Source organism: Canis lupus, chromosome 18 (genome assembly GCF_048164855.1).
Source record: "Canis lupus baileyi chromosome 18, mCanLup2.hap1, whole genome shotgun sequence".
Lineage (NCBI taxonomy): Eukaryota > Metazoa > Chordata > Mammalia > Carnivora > Canidae > Canis > Canis lupus.
Window position 1 is genome coordinate 12,257,586 of NC_132855.1, and position 24,834 is coordinate 12,282,419.

At 39.7% G+C, this 24,834-nt stretch overlaps 1 protein-coding gene across 5 annotated transcripts in view; it reads left to right on the top strand.

The window, feature by feature from the left end:
* The window catches only part of THAP5 (THAP domain containing 5), a 145,440-nt gene that overhangs the window by 99,103 nt on the left and 21,503 nt on the right, over positions 1-24,834 (top strand). The window contains exon 4 of one of the 5 annotated variants that reach the window (XM_072783465.1): positions 14,323-14,356. The exons of 2 other annotated variants lie outside the window; for them this stretch is intronic. In XM_072783465.1, the coding sequence (XP_072639566.1) occupies positions 14,323-14,335 (13 nt within the window). In that variant the 3' untranslated portion in view covers positions 14,336-14,356. Of the gene's footprint in view, positions 1-8,735; positions 8,758-9,333; positions 9,392-14,322; positions 14,357-24,834 lie in introns of those variants that run through there. 2 more of the 5 variants (XM_072783463.1, XM_072783466.1) reach the window with 2 other exon arrangements.

Genomic DNA, 24,834 nt, shown 5'->3' on the forward strand with positions numbered 1-24,834 from the left:
TATTCTCACAGTTGTCTTGTTGGAATCAAATCCAAACAGGATCTCCATTATGCATTGGTTGATATATCTCCTGTGCCTCTTGTAATCAATAGTTTCCACCTCTTTTGTATTTTTATTTGCAATTTATCTTTTGAAGAAAGTGGGCCATTTGTTCTGTAGTCTTCGACATAGCGCATCTCATTACTACGTCAATGGGATATTGTGTAAATGCTTTTCTGTCCTTTGTGTTTCCTGTACAGTGGTACGTATAGGCTTGGTAGGTTCAGGTTCAATGTTTAGCAAGAATATGTCATCTCTGGCATTTGGTACCTCCTTTGCATCACGTCAGGAGGCCCATAGTATCTTATTGTCTCTGTCTTTAGTTATGTTAAAACGGATCAATAGATTCAAGTGTTGTCAACCTGAGCTATTCACTGTAAAGTTTCTTATTAGCTTTTCACTAGATGATTTTAATAGTGTTTTATGCCCTTTGCCTAGATCCAGTTTTCATTAGAGGTTCTGAAATGTTGATACTCCTAATTCTATCATTCTTCCTGCAGTTTCCACCTAGAATTATTTTATAAAGAACATTTTCTCATCAATGGAATATGAATATGTGGGCATATGTATATATAGTTTGTACACAAAGTGCAAGATACTTTGTTTACCAGTTTTCAGATTGAATGAGATCAGTTGCAGATCATTTTCTAATGGTGATTACAAATTTGTTTTCTTTTTAGAATATCACTATGAACTCATGGATTTAAGCATGTTTGATATGAGTCACCTCGTTGTAGCTATTATCCTTACTGATGGTTCAATTCTCCTATTTTTGAGACAAGTGGAAGGCAATTAAAGTCAGCTCGAGAGTCCTTCTGCTATGACCCCAGTGATTTTCAAATAACTTCCTTACTTTCAAGATAGAGGTGTCAGGGTTTATGTTGTTCATTTGTTGTCACAAATGACCTGGAATCAGCTATTTCTCTGAAATTTTATTGGTAGTTTTCTTCTCTACTTCTAGAATCTCTTTATACATGAAGTGATATAAGCAGCAGTATTTTTTCCTAGTTGGTCTTCTGTCTTTTTACTTTACTTACATGAAAATTGCTTCTGGATTTTGAGTCCTAAGTAGAAAAGTATTCTACACTCTATAGAGGAATTCATCCATGTTTTCTTGTAGAATATATGTAATTTCACTTTTCAAATTTAAATTTCTTTTTTTTTTTTAATTTTTATTTATTTATGATAGTCACAGAGAGAGAGAGAGAGGCAGAGACACAGGCAGAGGGAGAAGCAGGCTCCATGCACCGGGAGCCCGACGTGGGATTCGATCCCGGGTCTCCAGGATCGCGCCCTGGGCCAAAGGCAGGCGCCAAACCGCTGCGCCACCCAGGGATCCCTCAAATTTAAATTTCTAATTAATTTGGAATCTATGCTAGTACACAGTTGAGGGATAGATCAATGTTGTCCTTTTACAAATGGCTATCTAATTATCCCAATAGATGTATTAAAAAGTCTATCTTGCTCTTCTCTTCTTTTTCCTCCATCTCCAAAACAATTACCCATTTAAGCTACTTGGTTGTATATCCTCATGTAGAACAGAGTGTCAGGGGCTGAGGCTAAGTAGGGTGAAAAAGCTGAAAGGGAAAGGATTTATAGAGGATATCAGAGTCCAGGTAGGTCTGGAAGGTATCCGTGTGGGTAATGATTACCCAGTGTTAGGAATCAAACCCAACAATGGGAGGTAGACATTTACATGTGTGGGAATTAAAGTGTGAAATGACAGGTCCCAAGCAGAATGAGGAGGGCATATATACATGAGACTGGCCAGGAATGAGGTGTCGAAGCCCAAGCAGGGAGTAGAGGATGTTTGCACAAGAGAAACCCAGCACAGATTTTCAGCACCCAAGTAGCATGATGAAGTCCTCTCTGCGGGGGAGAAGTGTGGCAGCAGTGATTGGGGATTGATTATAGCCAGAGGAATTGATCAAACAGTAAATATGTAAGGGATTTTGAGAGCTGATTACCTCACTGTTGGAAAAAGGAGTCACTAATATAGAATAAAAGAAAACTAAAATGGACACCCCTCACTGAAAAGTATAGAACAATGGGGGGAGAAATTCAAGAATACTTAATTACAAAAAATACACTTTAATATATTGCAAAACTCATTATTTTTTAAATGTGACTCTTTCCCAAAATGACTAATAGATTCAATATCATCTCATTCGCGATTCCAGCATTTTGGTAAAAACTAACAAATCGATTTTAATTTTTTTAAAAGATTGTATTTATTTATTCATGAGAGACACAGAGAGAGAAGCAGAGACACAGGCAGAGAGAGAAGGCTCCCTGCAGGAAGCCTGATGTGGGACTCAATCCCAGGACCCATCGCGACCTGAGCCAAAGGCAGATGCTCAACCACTGAGCCACCCAAGTGCCCCCAATTTTAATATTTATAAGAAACACAAATGGCTTATAATAGCCAAAAAATCTTGAAAAGGAAAACATTAGAAGAAGAAAAAAATTTGAAATCTTTAACTAGAGGCACCTGAGTGGCTCAATTGTTTAGGCATCTGCCTTCAGCTCAGGTCATGATTCCAGGGTCCTGGGATCCAGCCCTGACTTGGTCTCCCTACTCAGTCTGCTTCTCCTTCTCCTTCTGCCTCCTCCCCCTCAAATAAATAAATAAAATCTTAAAGAAAAAAAGAAATCTTTATATGATCTTAAATCTTATTGCAAATTATAATTAATAAAGCATTTTTATTAGGGATAGATATACATCTATGGTACAGGTCATTTTTAATTTCTCTTTGCAACAGCTTGCTGTTTTCAGTATAGAGATCTTACATGTTATTTGTAAGTATATTAGTTTTTTAATTCTATTGCATATGGTATTGGTTTTTAAATTTGATTTTTTTCAATTATTTGTTGCTAATACATAGAAATATCATTAATTTTGGGGTGCCTGGGTGGTACAATTGGCCAAGATTCTGATTCTTGGTTTTGCTTCAGGTCATGGTCTTGAGGTCCTGGTATTGAGCCCCATAACTGGCTCTGCATTCAGCACAGAGATGGCTTGAGACTCTCTCTCCCACCCTCCCCCCTCTGCCCCAACCCCCACCTCTCTCTTGCTCTCTCTTAAATAAATCTTTAAAAGAATAAGAAATACAATTAATTTTGTATTTGACTTGTATCCTGTATGCTTGCTCTATTTGTTAGTTCCAGTAGTTCTTACAGATTCATTTAGAATTTCCTACATATATAATCATATCATCTATGAATAAAAATCATTTTAATTATTCCTTTCCTTTGCATACCTTTTGTATACCTTTGTATACCTTTTGTTTCATCTTCATGCCTTATTGCACTAGCTTCGATTCCCTATACAATATAAAATAGAAATGGTGTGAGTGGGCAATTTGCCTTATTTCTGGACTTGGGGAAAAAAGCATTAATTCTCTCACTACTAAGTATGTTAGGTGTAGATTTTTTTTGTGAATACTTTTGATCAGTTTGAAAAGCTTCCTTCTATTTCTAATTTGCTGAGAGGTATTGTCATAAAAGGATGTTTAATGTTTGTATGAATCAGGATGATCATATGGTTTTTCTTCATTCTGTTAGGATGATGAATTATTTTGATTGATTTTCAAATGTTAAACTCTGCATTCTTGAGATAGTTTACTTGGTCATAATGTGTTATTCTTTTTGTATATTTCTTGATTTGATTTCCTAATATCTTGTTAAGAATTTTTCCATCTATGTACATGATAGATATTGGTCTATAACTTTTCTTTCTTTTAATGCCTGCCATTTTATTTTCAGGGTTATGTTACCCTCATAAAGTAGGTTTTGATATGTTCCCTCATCCTATGTTTCCCAAAAGCACTTGGGTAATATTAGCTTTATTTCTTTTTAAAATGTTTATCATTGAAGCCATTAGGGCCTGGAGATTTCTCTGAGAAAAGCTTTTAATTATAGATTCAATTTCTCTAAAAGAGATGGAACTATTCACATTTTCTATTTAATTTTATGTTATTTTAGAAAAATATGTTAGGTTTTTTCCCAAGGAATTTTTCATTTCATCTAAGTGGTCAAATTTATTAGCATAAAGTTGTTCATTATTTTGTATAATCACCTTATTAGTATCTTAAACCTTGTATTAATATTCTTTTGTCCTTCTCAATGTTAGGAATGTGTGCCTTCTCTCTTTTTTGTATTTATCAGTCTTTTTTTTTTTTTTTAGGTTTTATTTATTTATTTGAGAGAGTGAGAGAGAGCACACATGGGAGAGAGAGGGAAGGGTAGAGGGGAAGGAAGCAGCAGACTGAGCAAAGAGCCCTCCATGGAGCTCAATCTCAGGACTCTGGGATCATGACCTGAGCAGACGTTCAACCAGCTAAGATTGTCTTTGTCAGTCTTGACAAAGGTTTGTCAATATTGGTATTCTTTCAAAAACTAAGTTTTGGGTTTATAATATTATTTATTAATTAATTTGTGCTTTTATTTTTGTTTTTTGGCCATTGTGTATCTCCAAATATATCAGACACATTTCAATACTCAAACGTGTTAGAGTGACCTGTTCATACACAGAGTCTAATCACTTAGGAAATGAACTTCTATTTGTTAAAAGTTACAGGATTGACCTTCAATAGGAGCTGTTTACTGGTAGACATTATCCAATTAAGGAGCAAAAGCAAAACAGACCCCTTAAATAAACAAGAAATACAGATAGAAACATTAATATTATTTGATATTATTTAAATTTTACTGTTAAATCTAAATGTGATAAATTATTCAAGTTCTAGACTTGGACTATAAAAATCATATTATCTTCATGTTATACTACATAATCATTTCCTCATGGGCACAATTTTTCAGAAACCTTTTGACAGTGAGAAAAAAGAATCACAGATTTAACTTTGAGACACCAAAGAAAGTGGTTCACAATTGTACATTTAAATGTATGCTATCTATCTATCTATCTATCTATCTATCTATCTATCTATCTATCTATCTATCTATCTATGAGACAGCACAAGCTGGGAAGGGAGTGAGGAGGGGCAGAGGGAGAGGGAGAAAACAGACTCCCCGCTGAGCAGAGCCCATGACCCTGAGATCATGACCTGAACCAAAGGCAGATGCTTAACTGAATGAGCCACCCAGACACCCTGATGTATGCCATTGTTAATTATTAAATTAGTTTTTTAGTTAATTTAATAGGATTTTTCCCCTGAGAGACTGATAATAAAGCTTGTGATGCTTGTAATTGATTATATCTCTGAATTCAAGAACTAAGTATTTTGTGGAGAAATTGAAATTTTCATTAATATTGATGACCTTTTAGGAAAGATAAGAAACCAAATTAAAAGCAAGATGTGGAAAAATTCTGAGCTGAACAATAATCATAGAAGAAAAAGATGAAGTTGTCAAAACATAAAAGCTGCTGGCCCCAAGGGAGCTACTTCTCAGGCATGTTTGTTCAGATCTTAAAGAAAAGATTATTTCTTTGCTATTTAAATTCCTTTTGATCTTATAAACAGAAATAAAGCTTCCTTGTTAATATTAGAAAGCTAGTATAATCCTGATACCTAATTCTAATAGAAAGAACACACAGAGGGAAAAAACCCAAAACACATTGTATGTTCATTTGTCAATGCTAACTCAGAAATCCCAATAGAGAATTTAATTTTGAAATATAAATTTCAGAAATTCAATGGTTAATATTAGGATTTCTAGTAATATCGTTTATGAATTGAACATATTTCAAATGTCTGATGGAATAAGAAAAAGGGGGAAGCTGAATTAAATGAAGTCAAAGAAATTTCCTGGCTTCAAGTCTCCTCACAACCTTGATTTGTTCATATACAAGGAGAAGCTGTCTTCACTCCTTCCAAACTTAGTTGATCATAAAACCTTTTTCTTCTTCTTTTTTTTTTTAAGATTTTTTTTAAAGTAGTCTCTACACCCAACGTGGGGCTTGAGCTCAACCCGAAGATCAAGAGTTGCATGCTCTACCACTGAGTCAGCCAGCCTCCCCCATAAAACCTTTTTTAGTGCTAGAAATAATATGCTTTACAACTCAGTTTGAGAAATGTTGAACAGTGTCAATACATGAGAAGGGGAAAGCGTTGATCAAGTGATCATTTTGATAGATGTTAAAACAGCAAATGACAGAAAAGAAAAAAAGGAATAAACACACTTACATATTTAAGAATGCCTGGAAATTCTAACTGGAGTACTGGTACAAGAAAAGAAATAACAGAAGCAAATACAAAAAGAAAAAGAAGATATAACATCACTTTATAATGCTGTATATAATGACTGGTTATCAGGAAAATAACTCAAAAAAGTCAACCAGTTAATGGTAAATCATAAAAATATTCAATAAGTTAATCAATTAGCAAGGAGAAAATAAAAACTGTATTAACAAAAGATAAACTATTAGGAAATATAAGAAAATATAAGAAAAGCAAGAAGTGTTAAGACATCTGGGAAGTGTTTGGGGGAAAAGAAAGCAATTAGAGCTCTACTTCATATACTACATAAATATAAATACCAGGTGGCTAAAAAAATGTGGTTACTAGGATAAATCATGTAATATTTATGTAATCATACAGTAGGGTATGCTTTTTTAAGCCCAATGCCAGAAGCAAAACCCATAAAAAGATTGATAGATTCAGTTATCAAAATATTGGAAAGCTTTAAAAAAAAAAAAAAAGATTTGTTTTAGAGAGAGTGCACATGCACACATGAGCAAGGGGAGGGGCAGAGGGAAAATATCACCAGCAGACTCCCCTCTGAGTGGTAACTCATGGTACCACTTGATCCAACGGAGGGGGTGGGGGTTAGGAGGGTTGATCTCAAGACCCTGAGATTATTACCTAAGCTAAAAGCAAGAGTTAGATGCTCAATCGGTTAGATTGAGCCACCCAGGCACTCCAGAAAACATTTTTTCCAATAGCTTCTATGCAACATAATACCCAGGAACATAATTTACCAATAAACAAAAATATTTTCAGTATATACTATAAAGAGTAAATATCCTTAATATAAGATCTGATAAGAAAAGAATATAATAGGGATGCCTGGGTGCCTCAGCGGTTAAGCGTCTGCCTTCAGCCCCGGGTGTGGTTTCGGAGTCCCTGGATCCAAGTCCCACATTGGGTTCCCCTCGAGGAGCTTGCTTCTCCCTCTGCTTATATCTCTGCCTCTCTCTCTCTGTGTCTCTCATATATGAATAAATAAAATCTTTAAAAAATATACAATAAATTCTAATAAAAGGTTTTTTAACATACAATTTGGAAGAGTAGGGAAACGAACTAGGGGTGGTAGAAGGGGAGGAGGGCGGGGGGTGGGAGTGAATGGGTGACGGGCACTGGGGGTTATTCTGTATGTTAGTAAATTGAACACCAATAAAAAATAAATTTAAAAAAAAGTTCCAAGTTGGGGGGGGAAACAATTTGGAAGAGTAGATAAAATTAACCAATTGGTATGTGAAAATAGGCTTTACTTCATAATTAAGCAGGGGAACACAATTGACAATGAGTTAGTTACCAGGCTTTACCTATGAAACTGTCAATTTTTAAAAAACCTCATATCTACTCAGTGATTGAGGTGACATAGAGCAGAAGAAAGACTGGAACTATTTTTCAGTGGGCAATTTAGCAGCATACATACCAACATCTTTAAATACCTTAAATGCCACTGCAAATGTTTTATTCCATGGGAATTTTTAGAGATCTAAAATCTAAACCTGTCATTGTTTTAAAAAGTCATTGTTTTAAAAAAAAATAATAATAAAATAAAATAAAATAAAATAAAATCTAAACCTTTTAGTGAAAGGTTTAGCTATGAAAGTTTTGTCATTTGGATGAAAATTTGGGGAAGCATAAATGTTCATGATAGGAAATTGGTTAAATTGTACCAAAATAATTTATTCTATTATTACTAATTATGCTGTACATGAAATTTCGTGGTAAGGAAATACTCTCCTGATATAGTAAAAGGAACATATAGATTAGGAAATGTTGAACAGAAATTAACAAACAGAGACTAACAATAGAATCACAGAGAAGAGGACTCAGATGGATATACACTAAGCTGTTAGATGTAGCTGTGTGAAGGGCTTTGCAGTGTGTTTTATGGGTGTTTTTAATTATCTGTAACCTTTTTTTTTTTTACAATCAACATGCAATGTTTGTAACAACAAAAAAAAATAAATAAAATGTATTATCTCAATTTTAAGTAATATTACACCAAAATATTAACAGCAGTTAGGATAAAAGGATTGTGGGGGGCTTTTCATTTATATTTTTATTTATAAGCCTTTCTGTATTCCCTTTAACAGGCAGGTATAACTTCTGCAATATGAAAAAAGTGCTATTTTTAAAAAAACACTGAGATGTCCTCTGTTACCCTCATGATAAGAGTCCTAAGTACATTAGAAGATATATAATACTTGTGACTTTTGCCCTTGCTTTTACCACAAGCCAGCTCTCTTACTACAACCTCTACTGCAGTTGAATAAGGCTGGATAGAACAACTCTCAGTTCTCTATAAACAGCAGAGCCCACTCTCCCCTCTAGGCATTTGCTCCAGTTCACATGTCCCTTCCTCACTTCTCAAAACTCCTTTACTGGAAAACCTCCCTCACCCTTCATACACTGCTTGGTGGGTCAGGTGCCTCACGCATACCTACGTCCCTTTATCAATCACATATTATTTTCTGTTTTCTTGTCTTTCTCACTCACCAGGTTCTAAGCTCCTATGAGAAACTACTTAATGAGTGAACAGTTATTGTTGTCAAAGAGATAATGAAATAAAAGAATGAATGGAACCAGCCTCCATGTATCAGATGCTGCCATGGGCATCTTATTTATTTTATCTCATTGAATCTTAACCAAGATGTTATGAAGTAGGTATTATTATGCCCTTTTCCAGATAAGGAGATGAAGGTCCAAAAATTTAGGAATTTGGATCACCCTGAGCAGCCCCCAGCACCCAGTAAATGTAATCATTACAGAATAAAAGAATACTCAATAGTCTATGGTAATTTCTCTAAAGGCAAAGCTAAAAGAATTGAGCTTATTATCTGGATAACTAAAGCAAAAAGCACCTTGTTATGAGGATGAGATTGAGAGTAGAAATAGGAATAGGTTGTTTATTTTACTTTTTCCTTTTTGTCCTGAATTATTTTAGATGGCTACATAGAGCGCCTGGATTCATCTGCATTAAAACCCCTTGAGAATTTTTATAGGTTGAACCAAACAGAATAATGAAATGAACCCTCCTAGGCAGAAAGGCAGAAGCAGACATGAAAGATGATTTCTCTGAATTATTTGGCCTTTATAGGAAGAACCATGATGAGCTTCTAGAAAATGTATTATTGATGTGATGTAATAAGGTGAGCTTTCTTTTTTCTTTTCTCTTTTCAAATAATGACTTATTTTATATTAACTGTGGTATGACACATTGCCGCTAAAGGTTGTTTTCAGCACAAGTGAATTGTATTTGATTTCATACCCTGCCTTTTCCATCTATTTCAATAGCTCTCATGTTTTGTCAATGAGGTATTATTCATGTCATTATTCGATTTCTAGTTCAACATGGATTCAATGGATTCAAGAGATTTTTCTTCCCTAAATCATACCCTCTGTTCCCTACATTCATTGAGTTTTCTTTGATTTCTGAGTAGTTCTGGTCAGTTCATGCTTACCTCCATATTTCATTTATTTCATTTCCATCTACATAAAAATAACACTCTTCAATTGTGCTACAGTTGAGAAAATAGAGGTTTCAAAATAATTAAATATTTTTATTTTAAAAGGGCAGCCTCTTTAATGTCTTGAAAAATATTAAAATCCACAATTCTGTTCTTTTATTTTATATACAAATCCTACATGCATTCAGATTGTTATTGGAGCACCAGGACAAACTCAAGATCCAATCGATAAAGGGAGAATGGTTAATTAGGGCTTGATAGAAAATTTACAAATTTAAATTACATAAATATTAATGTTCTTCCCATTTGATTCTTCTCATTACCATTCAGTAATGATTTATTTGTTTTCTACTTAGCATTCAGTTAGCACACACATAAATACAAACTGAGCAAATGTCCATTTTCTTCCTTTGTACAACAGAAAGTCTCGTGTGCCATGCACTGTGCTAGACACAGGCTCTATTCTCTTGGAGTTTATAGTATAGAAGGAAGACAGATGAAGTCACACTAGTAATGTATAATTACAAATCAAGACGTGTGCCCTAAAGAGAAGGAATATGGTTGGAGGAACTTCTTTGGAGTGGGTCAGTCAAGTGGCACACCTGCCAGACCTTTAATCTACGGTCTCTGGCAAGTCTGTAGAATTGTGCTTATGTGACTGTGATCATATTGAAACACTTCCCTTGCTAAACACTTGAGATGAAAACTTGCTAGACCTCACCTGGCCTGAGTTCCAAAATTCAGTTGGAAAATCTTCTGCTTCTACTGTTAATCTTGCAACACATTATATTTTCAGGTTTAAAATAAGAAGTTTCATCTTGGAGGCGGCTGCCCACCTGCCAAGTCTTCATTTAAAATGTGTAGTCCAGGGATCCCTGGGTGGCGCAGCGGTTTGGCGCCTGCCTTTGGCCCAGGGCGCGATCCTGGAGACCCGGGATCGAATCCCACGTCGGGCTCCCGGTGCATGGAGCCTGCTTCTCCCTCTGCCTTTGTCTCTGCCTCTCTCTCTCTCTCTGTGACTATCATAAATAAATAAAAAAAAATTAAAAAAAATAAAATAAAATAAAATAAAATAAAATGTGTAGTCCAAAGTGTTTGAGTATCCATAGCAAGGGAGCATATGGGATAGGCACCAGAGTAAAATCTTTGAGTGTGTGGCAATGGCTAGTTAACATGGTAGCACACAGGGGCTTTGGCAGAAATACTCAGTGTTCCCTGGACAACTCCATCCTGTTTCACCACTGCTCACAAAGAAACTGCCTTTGTGCACACACACACACATATACACACATGCACACCCCTTCCCATAGAATGCATAAACTTAATTAGAAACATTAGGGAAAAAGTGAGAAAGCAAGGTGCCTGAGTCCATTAGGAAAACTTAAACCCAGGGAAAGAAGCGAATGAGTAAAATTTAAAAATTGTTTTTTTTTGACAAATATTCATGGTCAAGGTAGACATTGTACTTGGGAATGATTGATTAGGTATAAGGTTTAGTGAATTCATGTCAGGTACTTGGTGGCTTCACATGGGACAAATATCATCTTACCAAATTGCAGAAAAATATAATTCAGAGAGTTAAGTCATGTATCCAAGGTCACTTCATTTCTAAATGGCAGACTAAATTTAAACTTGTTTGTTCAGAGTTCTTTTCCCATCATCATTTTAGGGGAAAAGACATTGAAACTAAAAACATGATGAAAAATCCAAAGTTCATTTTGTGATTGCTGCAAAGGCTTACAGAAAGGGTCCTGAGTGAGGAATGAAAGGTCTTATGTCCTGGTCACCAACATAATAGGTCACCACATAAAGGACAGCCATCCTTCTTTAGAGAAAACCAGTTATTTCTAGGGTAAAAGACAAGGCCCTTACAAAACCAAAGGCATGGTCTGTGAAATAAATAATTGATAACCTGGACTTCATTAACATTAAAGACTACTGCTCTGTGAAAGACACTGTCAAGAAAAAGAGAGAACAGGTCACAGACTGGGAAAAAATATTTACAAAAGACACATCTGATAAAGGATTGCTATCCAAAGTATACCTACAGTCTTAAAATTCAACAGTAAAAAAACAAAGGAGCTCAGTTAAAAAAAAGAAAATGGGTCAAAGACTTTAACAGACACTTCACCAAAGAAGACACAGATGGCAAATAAGTATATGAAAAGATGTTCTACATCATACATATGTCATCAGGGAAACTCAAAACAACGAGATACTTATCATATGCCGATTAGAATAGCCAAAATCCAGAACACAGCCCAAACCAAATGCTGGTGAGGATGTGGAGCAACAGAGACTCTAATTCATTGCTGGTGGGAATGCAAAACGGTCTGACCACTTTGGAAGACAGTTTGGTGGTTATTTACAAAACTACATATACTCTTACCATACAATCCAGCAGTTGAGCTCCTTGGTATTTACCCATAGGAACGGAACACTTAGGTCCACAGAAAAATCTGCACACAGGTATTTATAGCAACTTTATTCATAACTGCCAAAACTTGGAATCAGGCAAGATTTACTTTGCTGGATGAACAGATAAATAAACTGGTACATCCAGACAATGGAATATTATTCAGCACTAAAAAGAAAGGAGCTATCAAGCTATGAAAAGACATGGAGGAGTCTTAAATGCATATTTACTGAGTGAAAGAAACCAATCCGAAGACTTCATACTGTATGTTTCCAACTATATGACATTCTGGCAAAGGCAAAACTATGGAGGCAGTAAAAAGATCAGTGTTTGCTGGAGACCTGCAGGAGGGAAAGATAAATAGGCAGAGCACAAAGGATTTTTAGAGCAGTTTAAATATTCTGAAGGATAATATAATGATGGATATATGTCATTATACATTTGTCCAAACTAGTAGAATATACAATACCATGTGAGACCCCTAATTTAATCTGTGGATTTTGGGTGATTATGATGTATCATTGATTGTAACAGATGTGCCACTGCAGTGGGAGATGTTGACAGTAGGGGAGGCTGCGCATGTGTATGGATGGGGCATCTGTACCTTCTTCTCCATTTTTCTGTGAACCTAAAACTGCTTTGAAAAAAAAAATCTTTTAAAAATAAAATAAAAAACAAGGCCTGTATAATATTTTACTTTATCCACTTCTCCAACTGATAATCTCTGATCTAGAATCCAGTTGGATGAGTGATGATTTCATTTTTTTCTCAAATACATGTTTTTGATCTACTCCTTCTCTGTCCCTCATTTCTTTTTGAGTTTTTGTCCGGTTTTCTATAATAATGTGAGTGCCATGTTGACAAATATTAGTTTATTATCTTGATTCTTCTACCCTTAATTGCATATTGTGATCAATAGTGTAATAGCAACTTAGCATTTGTGGAAAAGGGAAATTTGTAGGAACTTGGAGTAAAGAAACATGTACTTACTTCCTAGTTTCCAAGTGATTTACGTGATACAGGGAGCTTAAATCCACAAGTCAATATTATTATGACTCTTTTACATATGGATAAACAAACACTCAAAATCAAGATCATATAGCTATGTACCCATATACTACTTGGCATACGGTAACTGCACAGTCACATCTAAATCTGCTACAATATGGAGAGGGTGCTATAAAATGACACAATTAGGAGTTCAATTTTAGGTTAGAAGTTAATCTTACTCTTGTCACCAGGGCAAGCAGGACACTAACCCTGCAAGAGGACACAGCTGGCAGTGCCACCACATGCAGCAGAAACAGGAGCAAGGGCTGCAGCATTACTAGCATTCCTAAGCTAAAAAGCAAGAGCTAAACAAATACAACAACAACAAAAACAACAAGTAATAGCTAAGGACCATGGAAAGGCAAGAAGGGGCTATTCCTCCTTAATGAGGTACATAAAGAAATGGATCAGATTCCCCCAGCACCAGGCCATTAGGCTTGCTAGTTAAGAGTTATTACCAGTTAACACAGTGAATGGGGTCTGGACATTAATATCAAAACCTCTTGTAGGGACACCGGGGTGACTCAGCGGTTGAGCCTCTGCCTTCGGCTCAGGGCGTGATCCCGGGATCCAGAATCGAGTCCCACATTGGGCTCCCTGTGGGGAGTCTGCTTCTCCCTCTGCCTGTGTCTCTGCCTCTCTTTGTGTCTCTCATGAATAAATAAATCTTTAAAAAAAAAAAAAACCTCTTGCATATCCTTTAGAACGAATCAAATATAGCCATAGTTACTCCATCAACTTGTACTTGGTGCTCGTCCATAGAGTAAGGGCTAACTCTATCTAGAAATTTGATTATCATCTCCATAAGGGCCTAAATTAAAACACCTCATGTAGGTGTTATTTTACCCCCCGGGAATGCTCAAATAGCACCAGATGCCACTAGATGGCCACTTAAAACAGATCTTTGATTTGTTCACCATGATGATTGGGTACAAATGGCAGTTAAGAATTGGGCCAAGGTTGAATTGCTATGCCTAATAGGGGAGGAAACTATTTTACTAAGAGGAGGTTACAAGAGAGCCAGTGGATGCTGTCAGGGGAGAAGAGGACCATACTGCCAGGAAGTAACTTTAAAGAACAAAAATCTCTAATGGGAGGTTTTAATATCTGAATATTGGAAAATCTGACGTAAACACCCTCTTCTGCCCCCAAGGACCTTTCAGTAAAGTCTGCATCATTCCCCAGTGCTTTTCCATCAGTGGAGTCTTAGCAGGTAATTAGCCAAGTGATGAGCATCTGGATGAGTGTGGGGTAAAGACAAATACAAAAGGCTGGGAGAGATGGCACAGCAGGCACAGGTGAGATCTGGCCTGTGGAGGTCATCTCTGTCATCAGTTGGAGTTGAGATTCTGATGTGTCACAGAAGAATGAGAGGCAAGACGTAGGAGAAGAAAGAAAGAGAGAGGAAGGGAGGGAGGGAAGAAGGGAGGGAGGGAGGGAAGAAGGGAGGGAGGGAGGGAAGAAAGGAGGGAGGGAGGAAGGGAGGGAAGAAGGGAGGAAGGAAGGCAGGCAGGCAAGCAAGCAAGCATGTGGGGCAGCCTGGAGCTCAGAGTTGTTTAATTTCTCTTTGGATGTACAGAGTTTGGGACTCGAACCCAAGTCTCTCTGACCTCCGAGCCCTGCATGGTCTACTTAAGTGTAAGCATTAATCCACATTTCTAAAAGTCAGCCCACCACATAAACTCAGTCCTGCTGACTGACTACAAGAAACCGAGCAAATTGTAATGGTTCCCATGACACAGTGAAAACACCCAAAGTGCTAGAGAGATTTTCACAGCTTCCCCCCCATACCCCCCTGGGACAGTTCCAGACTACTGTCTAAACTTACTTTCCAGTTCCAGGAACAGCTGTAGTCTGCAGCATTTCATGCTGTCACTCGTCTCCCTCTGGGCTTCCTTTTTCTACCCACCCAAGTCCTTCGTGTTCGTCACATCCCTGCTCGCATCATCCCCACCCCCCTTCAGGAGGACTTCCAATTCCCTTCCTGATTCTGCTCATGCTCCCATACTCCCGTCACCTGTCTCATGTCTGAGGCCAACTTTAGCCACCTGTGCATCCCCCCATAGACCCAGCACAGTACAGAGTGTATAATGGGTTCCCAATAAATAATATTTACATTGAACTTAAACATGGTGGGTCAGTAACTTTACTGGCAGCTAACCTTAATAACCCCTAGAGGTTTCTCCTAAACAATAGGAAAATCAGATTTCAGTGGTCTAATGCAGAATTCAAATGCGTTGTAATTGGCGCTTGTTACTCCTGGTGCTTGATTTAGAGGCTGCCTGCCGGACCAGATTATATGTTTACATTAGAGACAATTAGGAGTATGAAATGATGCTGGAGAGAAAAAGTCCTATTCTGTTACATGCACCTCAGCTTATCAGCTGAGCCTAGCCAGCCATATCCAGTTTACAACAATTACCAGAGGCTTGAGGTTTTCTGAGGTGAGCCATGAGCTTGAGTGGGCACGTTACGGGGGCCCAGTGTCTGCTCTGGGAGATGCACCTGCTTCGATGCCATTGGGATTTCTAATTTTTTGGCAAAGGTCCTCACACCAGCTGGAACCACAACTCTGGCAGATTCCAGGAGGGGCTGTCTGCACTGCCCTCAGGCTCATAGCTAGCAGACCTGTTCTGCAGGAATCTAGAAATGCAGAGCCTGTCTCTTCCTTTACTCCTTAATTGGCACAGAGGAGATTTCATCTTCCCATAAAGGCCACAGGGAGACAGTAGCGTGGTAAATAAAGCATCTTGACCATTGAGATGGTAACTAGGCCATGAGCACTCACACCCAAATAGAAACAAACAAAATCACGAAGTGGTTTATGTCCTTATTGGTTATTGCCAACATTATTCTTTACAACCACATACTGTTTTCCTGTACAGCCCCAAAATGCTTCTCAGATGTCTGGACACTAATATTCCTTAAAAAAGAGCGTATACTGTTGAGTGGCATATCTTATTCCTGCTTCAACAGGCTTCTTCTCTAACTTTAGCATCATTTGAAAATGAGGTAGAAAAACTGATAAAGGGAGGAGCTAGACAGATGTAGACAGGGATAAAAGTCAAAGAGAGCCAAAGAGAAAGAGAAAGAGACAGACACAGGGAGAGAAAGAGATAGTGCAGAGGCATAAACCAAGACAGAGTGATGGATGCACAGATGGAAACACAGAACCTGGGCAGAGCAGACTGATAGATCACCAGGCCATCCAAGATAGCCTTCCCCAACCAGTGCCAGGGGCTGCCCTGGACCAGATCATGCCCAAGACTTGTTTTTCCTAAGAAGCAGCACTTCATCTTTTCCCACCACACCTTCCCTTCCCTTCCATCCCCCTAACCGTGACCCAGCCTGGAGTTGGCAACAAGGAGATGCCTCATGGAGTAAGAGAGTAGAAACATAGTCGGGATGCCTGGGTGGCTCAGCGCTTGAGCATCTGTCTGCCTTCAGCCCAGAGCGTGATCCTGGAGTCCCAGGATCGAGTCCCACATCAGGCTCCCCGCATGAAGCCTGCTTCTCCCTCTGCCTGTGTCTCTGCCTCTCTCTGTGTGTCTCTCATGAATAAATAAATAAAATTAAAAAAAAAAAAAGAAACATAGTCAAGCAAATAGAACACAGGACAACAGCTATGGGAGAAAAAAAAGGAAAGGAGAGAAGATGGGTCATGTGTGGCAAGGATGGATATCTCTGGGCATCAATTTTCACACTACACAGTAGCCCGGTGGGAGTGGGCATGGGGAAGAGTTGGGGTGTTATCTCCCTGCTTCACCAGACTTCCTAGAAGGTGGGGGTGGGGCCTTTTCTGGGCTCCCTGCTTTATAACCCAGGTGCCAGCCATCTGGTGACCTCAGAGTTCCCAAGCTCTTAGGGTTGAACTTTCCTTTCAATAGCTAAGTGATAGTGCCTTGTATTTAGGAAATATGTGCTTAAGTTTATAGAGCTCAAGTGCACTGAAACTTATATGCCAATGGCTCCACAAAAAATAAAAATAAAATAAATAGTAAACATTAAAATCATACATAGAAAAGGAGAAGAAATAAAGCAAAAATGGCCAAATGTTAACAATTCTTGACTCTGTGATGAGTATACAGGAAGTCAGAGTGATGGTCATTCAGCATTTCAGGATGTTTGAAAATTTTCAGTTATACAAGGTTGGATTTTTATTTTTATTTTTTAAAAAGATTTTATTTATTTATTTATTCATGAGAGACACAGAGAAAGGCAGAGAAATAGACAGAGGGGAAGCATGTTGCATGCAGGGAGCCCCATACAGGACTTGATCCCAGGACCGAGTGGCTCAACCGCTGAGCCACCCAGAAGTCCCAAAAGGTTGGATTTTTAAAATAAAGAATAGAAAGGAAGAAAAGAGTAAATAGAGGTCCTTGCCCAGTGGGGAAGAATCAATGTTGTCCCTACATTTCCTCAGGGCTTACTTGCTCTGGTTCCTTAGGCCTGCCCCTCCATCACATTATTTTCCTGTTTGATGGTATCCTTTTAGCTTCACCCCACATAGACCCAAACATGGACTACACCGCTTTTCTCCTTGATTCCTACAAAATTCCCATGCAAGGCCGGTGTGTGCATCACTTTCATCATGGGGCTATGTAATCCTGGGGCAATGTTTGGGGCCAGATTTATACTGCAAACATCATAGGATATACGTGAAAACGGAATGTTTTTTTAATTTTATTTATTCATGAGAGACACACAGAGAGAGGCAGAGACATAGGCAGAGGGAGAAGCAGGCTCCCTATGGGAAGCCCAATGTAGGACTTGATCCCATGTTCCTGAGATCACACCCTGAGCCAAAAGCAGACTCAACCACAGCCACCCAGGTGCCCCAAAAATGGAATAGTCTTAAAACTACAAGCACTGTTTGCCTTTATGGTTTTTCAAATGAATATACACTTTAACATCGTATTCTTGTAGTAATTTTTTCAATAAAGTGAGATAACTACAGGGTGCTATTTCTAGAATTTCCCTGGCCAGTCCTTCCACCAGGAGAGCCAGCTTCAGTTTTTCTGCCGGTCATCCCTTCTCACAACCCAGCCTCCTCAAGAATCAGCCTCCTCCCAGCCAGCACGCTCTCTTTCCTCCTCCATTCCCTCCCTCTCTCTGTCCACACAAACTCTGAATTCAACTCAATTTTTCATGCAGAACCACTTACTTCCTTCTATATTCTGTCCCCTGCTCCCAAACCCTATGTCTGTCTGTGTGGTAGGAGGGGGAGTTGTACTATAGAACCACAGATCTGTTAATTCATTTGGTTGAGGGAAAGATCATTTGCCCCCTGAGAGCAATTATGCTAGCAGAGGGCAGAAACATCCATGCAGTGTTTATTTTAAATAGCAATTTAAAAAATTCTTGCTACCCTGAACCGTGGCTTCACCAAAGAACCCTATTTAAAATGTGGCAAACACTCAGTAGCAATTTGTATGGGAACTTTGTCTGCAAAGGCAGCCACAGAAATGCAGTCCTATTTAAAATGGGCTATAAGAATGCTACTGTCATTGTATTTTCCTGGGTCACTAGCCTGGGAGAGGACAATTGAGACAAAGTAAAGAAGTCTCCCTCCGCCCCATTTTCCCAGCCTGGGGATCTGTCCAGCTATCATTGGGATTTGACTCCATCCTCCAGCTGACAGTTCTGTTCTCTCCATTCCTCTTTGGGGCCTCACTTTGTTCTTTTTATGCCAGGGTCCCAGGCCTATCCTGGATCTCACCTGTTCCTGGAAAATCTGCTTTACTTGTGTCGTCCCCACACTGTCCAAGCTGTTTAGCTTCCTGTGAGCAGGACTCAGTGACCTCTGTTTCGCCTATTGTTTTGCCAGACCCAATTTTCACAGGCAACATGAAAACCTTGAGGAACATCACCCCTGCCCTGTTATCCCAACTCCTCCACTGTCCCAGCTCCCACAAGATGTTTCTTACCGGAGAGCCTTATTTCAATGCTCCACTTTGAAGGAAGCCAGTGCACTCTCTGCCTTGCTTCTGGAACTTTGTAACGTCAGAAGGAACTGTGGAAACATTGGTCTGATGACTAGCCAAGACCTCCTCGTTCTGGACAAGACCACATTGGAGTCCTTTACTTGCAATAAAATGGAAGCTTCAGAATAATAAGTAGACACTTGTCCAAAGCTCTCACTCTCCCATCTCCTATTAAAGGAAGTACCAGGGAAAGTTTATCAGCACAGTGTGGATAAAGGAAGGTTTCTCCCGTTGCACACAATTCAGACCCCAGACCTGCATGGAGCCCCACTCAGTGGGGGACGGTCCTTGCAGCAGCCAAACTCTGTGAGTAACCAGCACAATCCTTTCTGGGGCAGGGTATCCTTTTCCATGCTCTTGCTATTTCCATTCAGGCCAAAAGTTTTGATCATAATCTTATCTTACCAAATTCAGGGCACTATGGGATAAATGTCATTCTAATTTCAGTAAAAACATGAAAGCATGATTTCCAGACAATGGGCTTTTAGCTGATGGTTTGCAAAAGTTACATGTTCTCCTTCATTGTAATTGCAGTTACCCTGCAGAGGGGCATTTAGACCTTCTTGTACTTTTCCTAAAAATCTGCAATGAATAGCCCCAGCCTGTTAATCCTATCTGTTTCCCATAACTGAGAAACAGTACCTGACAGGGTTAGGAGTCTCCTGTAACAACCACATGCCAGCAAGTGGCACAGTTCTGAGAACATCTGCTTTCTCTGAAAACCGTGCCCCCCCACCCTTTTACAGACATATTCCTACACTCTGCCTCAGTGACTGGTCTGAGGTTGGGCCAACCTAGGCCAACCTGGGTAGAGTCCTTCCCATGGAATTAAGCTCAGGAGAGACAGCCCTTTCCTCTCTGGAGGGAAGATTTGGAAAATGTTGAGTCCACAGCTATTGCCTGCCCCTGTGCCTATTACATGTCCTAAGTCATCCTACAGAAAGACAGAAAGAACTTAACATGAACAAGAAAAGCAGAGGTGAATGATGCCAAGGGGACCCAAGTTTCTAGGGTCAGAAGTCCTGAGAAGAGCCCTGGGTATGGCCTTCCCAAGGTTCTGCTTTTAAGTTATGGTTTTCTTTTTCTGATGTTGGTTTTGACGTTCTCAACTACCCCAGCCCCTCCAATAAATACTTTTATGTTTAGTTGAATCTAAGATGGTTTTGTAATACTTGGATTTCAAAGAATCTGACCTCACAAATGGCCCATAATGATTAATCTTTCATTGACAATTGATATAATCACTATACTCCAGGAATCGTGTCAGGCCCTGAGCAAATGCAAATAAGGAGGATAGCCTCCATTCTTACTGTGCTCACAACCTGGAGGTGGGTAGTGTTGCAGGTAACATAGCTCCATAGCATTCCTTTCTCTCAGCTCCTGGATTTACCACCCTGAGTGCCAATGACCCATCCTCACAATACTCTAGCACACTCACCTCAAAGAAGTAGCAAGTCATTGCCCCTTTTCCCCTATTATAGTCCTATTGTTCAGTGCAATTATAAAGGCCCTCTGAATATTTGTTATGGGAATCAGTGAAATGCAATCATAATAACAGCAATGCCACTTTATGATTTTCAGAGCCGTTTTAGATAAAGTATCTCAAATGTCAAGGATATCCAGTCCATGGAAGTCCATGGAATCTTTATAGGAGAAAGTTGATGTTTATCAGGCATCACAGACAAATGAAAACATCCTGTAAGACCTTCCACTTCCTTCCCTTTTCTTATCTAATCTTAATTTTACTAAGTAGTTTTCCTTACTGGGAAAAGAATGAACTAATGGCTGGGAGCAGGAAAGGAATAGTGATAAAAGTATCTGATTAACTTGGTTACATTTCCTGAAAATAAAATTCATTGGTTTTTGTTGAAGATGAATCTCAGGGCCTCAGGTACCTAAGAGCATGATCCTCCAACCATGACCCAGGAACTAACGTTCAGGCTCTGCAAAGCTGCAACCCCAACATCTCATTTACTTACTCATTTGTTAAGCTCTATTGGGTGCCATTATGTACCAGGCATTATGGTAATTGTGACTGTCTGCACTCTCATGAGTTTGCAACCTATTACAGTGGTTCTGAAATTGAATCATACTCTAGAATCACAGGAAGAGCTTTAAAAAATACTGATACCTGAATCCCACCCCCAGAAATTGTGATTTCATTAGTCTGGGGTATGATCTGGATATTTAGAGTTCTAAAATGTCCCCATGTGACTCTAAATGTTCAACCAAGGCTGAGAACCACTGGTCTAAAAGAGAAAGATGAATAAGCAGGGAATTATTAGAAAGGGTTTAAACCCTTGATGCAATAGGCCCCAGTGAGGCCCTCTCCACTCAGGCTTTGAAGACACTTAGAGGCTTCCTGGAGGACACAGTGGAGACATGAGGGATCAGCACTAATCAGGTGATGATATTTGGAAAATGGGAGAAGAGTATTCTGAGCAAAAAGAAGAAATGTCATAAGAAAGTGCACTGAAGAGAGGAGGTGTTGGAGAACAGAAATGTCAGCAAAGGAGAGAGAGGAAGTGATAAAAATCGAGCTTGATGAGGTGAGCAAAGATCAAAACACAAGAACTGAAGTTTGGGATGTAAGGCATCTGATCTGAAGGCAACGGGGGCTTATTACAAAGGGTGCTGCAGGAGAAGGCAAGGCTGGGCTGCGTTAGAGACCAACCGGCCAGTAAGCCCTCAGTCATCAGGACTCGGATGGCCACGCCCATACGTAGGACAGCCCCGCAGCAGCAAGGTCAATGTGGATTGGTGCTTGTGTTCATGATTTATCATTCTTTTTAAAATCTCGTCTATACCTAGTGACAGTGTTGGATATATTTATAGGCTTCCTTCTCTCCCCAAGAGATCAAAGTCCCCGCACCATCTCATTAACCTTCGCTTGGCATCCCTAAAGGAGATGGCAAGGTAAGTAACATTAGGGAAAATTTTAAACACTTAAAGTTTGAAAGACTTGCCAAAAATACAGTACAATAAGCTAAGAAAACACTGAGCTCTGGGCCTGCTGTATCCTCCAATTCTGAGGCTCCAATTTACCCGCAAGATGACATTGTGGAGAACGGGTCAGCTTGGAGCATTTTCGCAGAGCAGGGAGGGTAGTGCTGAGCTTCAGGCTAACCTGCACTTAGAAAAAAAAAAAAAGAAAGAAAGAAAAATCAGAGGGGAATGAAATTGCTTTTTACTCAGGGAAGCTCTTCCAATTTCAGTTCCAGGGGAAATAGTTAATTCATGAGCTGAGCTGTGAGAGAAATGAATGTGCTGGTTCCCAGAGGAAAAGGGGTCTGGCCAACTCTCCAGCTGCTAATACAAATTTTAGGCTATTTTACATTTGCCCTCACGGGGGAAAAACTAGATATCACTTATCTAAAACTTAAACATTTTGAATTGGATCTGACCTGGTCGATTTTTGCTAGCTCAGCCACCGCACGTTGAGGTTGGCTCGTTTGTTCGGTTTTGAATCGGTCAGCTGTATTCCCAGCAAGCTGCTAGCTCTGTATGGGAGGCCCAGACCTGGTTTTTGCTTCTCTTACCCGTATAAAGTTCCCTCTCACCTGAGCACCTGGAAAAGGTGGTTTGAGTTCCGCCTGAGTTCAGACAAAGGAGTCAGAGTATGGGTTAGACGGGTGCTTCCCAAACTGTAATACACCCCCCAGGCCACCTGGGGACCTTATGAAAGTGCAGACCCCACATTCTGCCTTTCTGCCAAGTTCCCAGGTGGTGAGGATGCTGCAGGTCCATGAGCCACACATTTTCCTCCACCTGTTCGGAAGCTCTGAGGCAACCTCTGGGCTCAGAGCCGTCTTCCCTATCAGCCTGCTTCAAGTTCTATCATTAGAGAATCATCTGAGTCTCGAAGGCCTTTTGCCCTTCCAGAGTCTCCTTTTTAAAACAGTTTCCCTGGAGGATTAACATTTGATGCTCTCTCAGCTAACAGTATCAGGGATTAGATTTCAACCAGTTGAAATCCAAACCAAAATGGAATGAGTTAGGACTGTGGATACTAAAGGGACAAAGGCAGCAGGGAACAGAGAAAGGGACACATTAATGACACAGTCTTCCCCAGTGAAAGGGAAACTAACAAACAAATGAAAACAAAGCCACTCTTTCTGCCCTCAGAGGAGTTTCAAACCAGAATACACTGGAGAGTCACAGCCTTGGAGCTAAAAACCCCACTGTGCCCTAAGATTAGGACGGGGGACAAATTATGTAACCTTCTGTGTTCTCTCCCTAATTTGTGGAATGGAAATGACAATACCTGTCATCCACCCAGTGTTGTCATGAGGGTTAGATGAGGCCTTCCATCCTAGATATTGCCAAGCGCCTAGTATGGTGGCCCTAACAGTCACTCAAAATATAATAAAAATGTGACTAACGCTGCCAGTGAAGTTTGCAAAGTTCAGATTAGTAGGACTCAGGAAGGGCTTTTGGAATTCAGAGAGGTCTCGTCTGGGGGTGAAGGGAATATTGTTGATCACACGATTTGTCCTGTCAGATCTCGTGTTCTATCTCAGCCCTCAGCCTTGAATGATGTCCTTTCTTTAATGACTGTCCCTGTTGAATTTACTTGTAGAGCTTTCCTCTAGAGAAATCTCATACTCAAGAAAAGTGCCCCAGCACTTATTGCGGATCCCTCTTGGTATACCTTACTTGATCAGAAGGCAACACTGGAAATGAGTGACCTCACTTGCCAGTCACTAGTTGACCTTGAGCAAATAACAAATTTTCTCACCCTTGGTTTCTTGTTCTGTAAAGTGGGAGTGACAGTAGCTGTCTCAGAGGACTGAGCTGTGGCTTAAATGGAGGATCCTACATGGCCCCTCGGTCACTGCAGATGGCAGGCCCCCTCTTCCTCAAAATCCCCCATCAAGATGGCATCACCCCATGCGACCCACGGACAAGTCCCATGGGAGCAAGCAGACCAAGCTAAAGATGGATTCTAGCCTTATTTCTTCATTTCCCCCCTAAACTTGAAATGTTCACTCCTGTCCTTTTAACCCCTACCCGAGCTGATGCTGCCAGTTTTCCCCCAAATTGTAGAAGCCCAAAGAACTGTTGGAGAAGCTGAGTTGAATGTGATGTTTTAGGGCTGTTCTTTTCTAACAATAGATCCAAACAGGGCAGATTCACCTGTCTCAGGAGGTCAGCATCTCAGCCACTCAGCCTCAGGGTGGGAACCGCTCCCAGGAAATGATGGTGTCAGGCACAACACTGGCAGGGGCACAGTGAGGCCCAGAGAGGGACCCCCCCTGCTTCCCCCTAGAACTCAGATAGCCGCGAGCCAAGAATTGGAAACAAAATTGCCAATATATGGTTTGTTTCCCAACAAACGATGTTCAGTTTAGGCCATGACAATTTTTCTAAAATCCCATTTAATATAAATTTTGTTTTATATGAGCTAGCAGATTGGGTCAGAAGCTGCAGAGCAGGATGGCTGTACAGTTTGTGATAAGTCACATTGGGAGGGTAACAGGCTCCATGTGTCTGTGTGGGGTAGGGAGCTGTTAAAACAAATAGGAAGAAAATCAGGTCACCACCTAGGTATTTTGAAAGTGAAAAAAAAAATCCTAATTTGGAAACCTAGGGGTTGTTAATCTTATTAATCTGATTTTTTTTTTGAGCTGGCAAATGAAATGTTGAGATGCACAGCAATAGAGCACCACCTTTACCAATGT